Source organism: Berghia stephanieae, chromosome 13 (assembly GCF_034508935.2).
Source record: "Berghia stephanieae isolate SIO BIC M18660-M18661 chromosome 13, UCSD_Bste_1.3, whole genome shotgun sequence".
Lineage (NCBI taxonomy): Eukaryota > Metazoa > Mollusca > Gastropoda > Nudibranchia > Aeolidiidae > Berghia > Berghia stephanieae.
This window is the reverse complement of record NC_088372.1, coordinates 21501611-21506363: the sequence shown is the minus strand read 5'-3', so window position 1 is coordinate 21506363 and position 4753 is coordinate 21501611. Positions and strand designations below refer to the sequence as shown.

Genomic DNA, 4753 nt, shown 5'->3' with positions numbered 1-4753 from the left:
GTCCAACTGCAAACATGTGAGGGATAATGGTTAATGGAGTGAAAAGTAGCAAAATCACCTAGACCAGCAACACCAACAAGACGAGGTCAATACCAATAAAATGCCAATTCCACTAGCTAGAACAAATGCACATCCTTATTTCATCTTTGCGTCGGCAAGCAGATTTTGAAATAGCCTGCCACCTGGTCCATCAGAAATGGAAAACATCACATCATTTAAATTACGTTATTGATACTTTTGTTTTTATGAGATTAGACTAGCAGTTTGTGTTCTGTTTTCGTTACATTCACTATACTATCGATGTTAAGTGTGGAATGATCCTCCATCGCTGGGTGCTGCCACAAGCCGACGAGGAAGAGGAGGAACTAAACGTTTTTTGACCATTTTAAAAAAGTGTTTTGTCAGTGAGGAAAATTTACTGCTAGTTGGAGGAGAATCTTTTATTCTATATACACTAAAAACAGCTTCAGAAAATGATCAAGATACTCTTTAGTAATATCTGCTTAAAAAAAAAGGTCGAGCGATGTTAATTATAGTGAAGTTACGGGATGGGTGACAATGATAGCCAATTTCTGGGCCTAGCATTGTGCCCTTTATACCTTATACATAAATCCCCACTTGACTCGGGTGACGGATATTGTAAGAGTAAGCGTGCTAGTACAAAACAGTCGACTAGTACAGAATAAAATGGAAACGTTGTTTCGTAGAGCCTGCAATTAACGAATTGTGAATCGAGAGAGAGAGAGAGAGAGAGAGAGAGAGAGAGAGAGAGAGAGAGAGAGAGAGAGAGAGAGATGTCATTTAATTCTTTATTTAAATCATTTTCCACTTCTCCTACTTTCTTGTTCCAGCTGTGATGATGGGTGTCGTATGGAGGATCCGAACGATTTCAACCCCATTTGGGAGAGATGGCACTTTACTAGCTCCGAGAGTCAAAGGAATGACATACATAGGAAATTGGCCACTTTTCTGATCATAATAAAGAGCGGTACACAAGCCATTCTGTTAACCTCTGACCCTACCTCCACCACCAAATCAATGTCAAGGTTAATACATGATAACAATGTCGGCGGCGTTGTTGGTCTTGAATACGTTGGGGATAAGCTCGTCTTTGACTATTATCACTACCATCATCGACCCTGGAATGAATCGAGTAGTCCATGCCAATATAAAGTGCGTAAGCGCATGACGCCTTTGTGGACGATTGGAATAAGATGCAGGTCTGTGATATCCCTCAGCAGTGATGGCAAAGGTCAAACTACGACTGAGATCGATTTTCAATCTCCACCAGTGTTCACATCGATTCCAAAGTTCGTTGTGGAAAATATTTCCGATGGGTATTTTAATAGACAGGGTATGTGGGCCTTATTCATTTCAATATTCAAGTCTAACGACAAGGTAAACGCATGGGGGTTTTGGGCTCAACGAATGTTGCAAGAGATCAACGGAGAAATGGCCTTGACCCCTTTGTCATGTCCACCGGGTCGACGAGGAAAGGTTATGAAAAAAATAGATCCTGATGAGAAATCCCTGCAAATCTTTGAATTTATCAAACAGTGGAGATGTGGTCGAAAAAAATCATTTTTCAACTGTGCCAAAATCCTTGCCAAAGAAATGAAAGTGAATGGCTTTTTAGATCCTGGTGACGTGGGCCTTCTGTATCTCTGGATTCAAAGCTTGGAGACTTACGCAGCCTATTCAGAGCCTCAACGTATCGGAAAATCAAAGCTTTCTACTTCCTACTACAAATATATGCTACCATTTTGTGTCATTCATTCCCCTGCTTTTGTGTCTCCTTCAAAGGCACAAATGAAAACATTTCATTTGTTTCCCAACATTCAAAATAAGTTTAAAAGTATCCGGCAATTAACTTCAAAACTAAATTCATTCTCCGCGTATAACGTAACAAAGCTCTTTAGGCTTAGAGACATCGCTCTTGTAATCGTTTTATTTAATTCCACTTTTTTCGACAACATTCCTTATTTGCAGGATTTGTATGCAAAACATTTTTCGACCATCATATACTGTGGACCTTTCCAGAAAATATTTCGCGAATTCCAAAGAGATTTTGATACGCCTGTCTCTTTCATCGAAGTGGCCCCAACAAACCGACATAAAGCTTACGATTGCGTCACACGAGCAATGTTATTGAATTATGACGTTAGTGGCTATTTGGAGATAACTGACGATGTATTATTGAATACATGGAATTTTCGTCACTTGCCACGTGAGCAGTTCTGGTGGCAGAAAAATGTATATTTTACTGATAATTTGGGAAATCAAAGCTCAAATGACAATCAGTGGCAATTCAACGGTGGCATCATTGGACAGAAAGCACTGGAAAAGAGTATGTCCTCCTTTGTTCAGATTGAGAACAGACAGGAGGATACGAGAGAAGTAGATATAGTGACGTCATTTAAGAAAACTCTACAGCATAATTCAGATTTTAAGAACGGGGTGTTTTATTCTCATGCTAACATTTTCTACGTCCCAACTATACACAGACAACGATGGTGCATGTTGGCGGAGACTTTTTCTAGAAATAATCTTATCTCGGCTATAGCCGTTCCTACATTGATATACGGTCTTGACTTCACCAAAAATGTTTTTCATTTAAACGGCAATTACTTGTTGAAAAGCAATAGAACAGACTATAAAGAATTGTATAATACTAAACATCATTTCATTCATCCGTGGAAAATATCTCTTCTAGACAATTTAGAATATGCAAATTTTTTATACAAAAAAGTGTTGCCTCAAATTGTAAACGATTTAACACAACCCGTGATTCAGAAAAAAGGGACGTCACTTAAACTGTCTTTGATGTGAACACACATTGTTTGTTTTTTTTAACAGACTTCAATATATTCATGAATCCTTTTGAAAGAAAAATTTAGTTTGTTCATTTATTTTATTTTTTACTTGCGCATTACTGCTTTTTATACTGACATAAAAGATTGATTTATAAGTTTAAACTCATACTATTCTCTCTCTCTGCGTTTTATTTTCCCTAGCGTTGGTGCGGTGGATGGCCAATTCATTTACTTTTGCGTGTGTGTGTCGACGTGTATATGCGTATATATATATATATATATATATATATATATATATATATATATATATATATATATATATATATATATCAAGGACAACTATACTGAAAGGACAATCATATGGAATCTTCAGGCAACGCTAGTGGGGGCCAACAAAAAATATAGAAAATTTACACCAAAATAACAGCAGGGGCATTATATGGCAAGATCTACCTTTTTAGAGAGTGATTGTGAATTCTGGGTCCAAAACAAAATTTAATGATTGGTATTATCAGCAGTGAATAGGAGTAGCCAAGAAACGGAAAGGATGAGTAGTTAGATATTCTAAAAACTGACCTTATAGTGATTGATTCAGGATGATTTCTTTAGAAGCTTGATTAATGAATGCACATGTAAAGTGATTATGAGGAAGAGGATGAACAATTAGATGAAGGGGAAAGGAGATGTACAATATCAACAAAGGGAGGTAATCTGCGGAGGATGATCCCAAGAAAAATATGAATACCGAAATAACTACTAAAGGATGCACTAGATAGTTGTTGTAATTAGGATCTCTCGAATTTATTAATTTTTTGAACACTATTTCATCCCTATAAGGGACGATCGGTCTGCCAGGTAGAATTTTCATTGGAACACCTGCAGACCAATGTCTTTCACAAATAACAAATTTTGTCGGATGTGGCTCAATATCATCACGAGGATGGATTTGTTTAACCATGTTTACCGGTCTGGTTCCTCTTTATAGGCAATCTGAACACACAACATTTGTTGGCTTTATTGTAGTTACCATTGTAATTCGCAACACCACAATTTTCCCCATCTTGAATTTGCTAACAAATCACGTCCATGAACATCAGACCCACAAGAGGCAAAAGTTCATGTGAGAAAAAACATTCAGAGTACTGGTTCATTCAATATAGTCAATGGAGTAGCATCAAATTCATAGTTCCATTCCATTCCATATTCATAGAGTTAATTAATAAAGTAACATATCAGATCAATATATATTCAGAGTACAATAGTCGGATTTTTAATAAGGAGCGCGTCTTTTTCTTCTTTTTCTCAGTTAGCTGTTCACGATGAACAGCTGCAAAAATTTGTATGAAACTCTGGATCATTTTGTCTTAATAAAAATGTTTTATCACGACTTTAAAAAAAACAATAGGAAAGTATTTTGCTTATTACAGCTATATTAAAATCGATAACGGGTGAGAATCTAAACTCAAAAATGATTTATAGTGTCGAAATTATGATTTTTCGCTTATCCATTTTGAAAGAATCTGTTAAAATGGAATGTTCAGTTAATTGAAACTTATATGATGTTCGTACAGAATCTGAATATGAAGGAACGACAGACAAGTTTACATTTTATAACAATCAATATACCGTGTTTGATGAATACAAATAAAAGTGAACATTACGCACTTCCAACATTATTTTGAGTTCAAAGTTTTGAGAAATAGCTTGGTATTTATGCCAAAGAGGATTACATAAATTTAATGTAGACCAGTCAAAAGTAGAAATTCATCAATTTATGATACAGTGTTTCCACAAAATGTGCCTGTGTTCAACAACAACGTAACAACAATAACATGCAAAACTCAGAGTTGATTGTGAAATTCCAATTCCATAGATGTCCTCTTTAATGGCTTATCGATAGATACAAGTAGACTTCTTTTCGCAGCTTTACGAGAAAGGAA

The 4753-nt window shown here is 36.1% G+C and overlaps 1 protein-coding gene across 3 annotated transcripts in view; it reads left to right on the top strand.

The window, feature by feature from the left end:
* The window catches only part of LOC144958588 (uncharacterized), an 8189-nt gene extending 5210 nt beyond the window's left edge, over window positions 1–2979 (top strand). For all 3 annotated transcript variants that reach the window (XM_078890666.1, XM_078890664.1, XM_078890665.1), the window contains one exon: window positions 852–2979. In XM_078890666.1, coding sequence (XP_078746792.1) covers window positions 852–2829 — 1978 coding nt within the window. In that variant the 3' untranslated portion in view covers window positions 2830–2979. The remainder of the gene's footprint in view (window positions 1–851) is intronic.
* Window positions 2980–4753: the final 1774 nt, after the last annotated feature.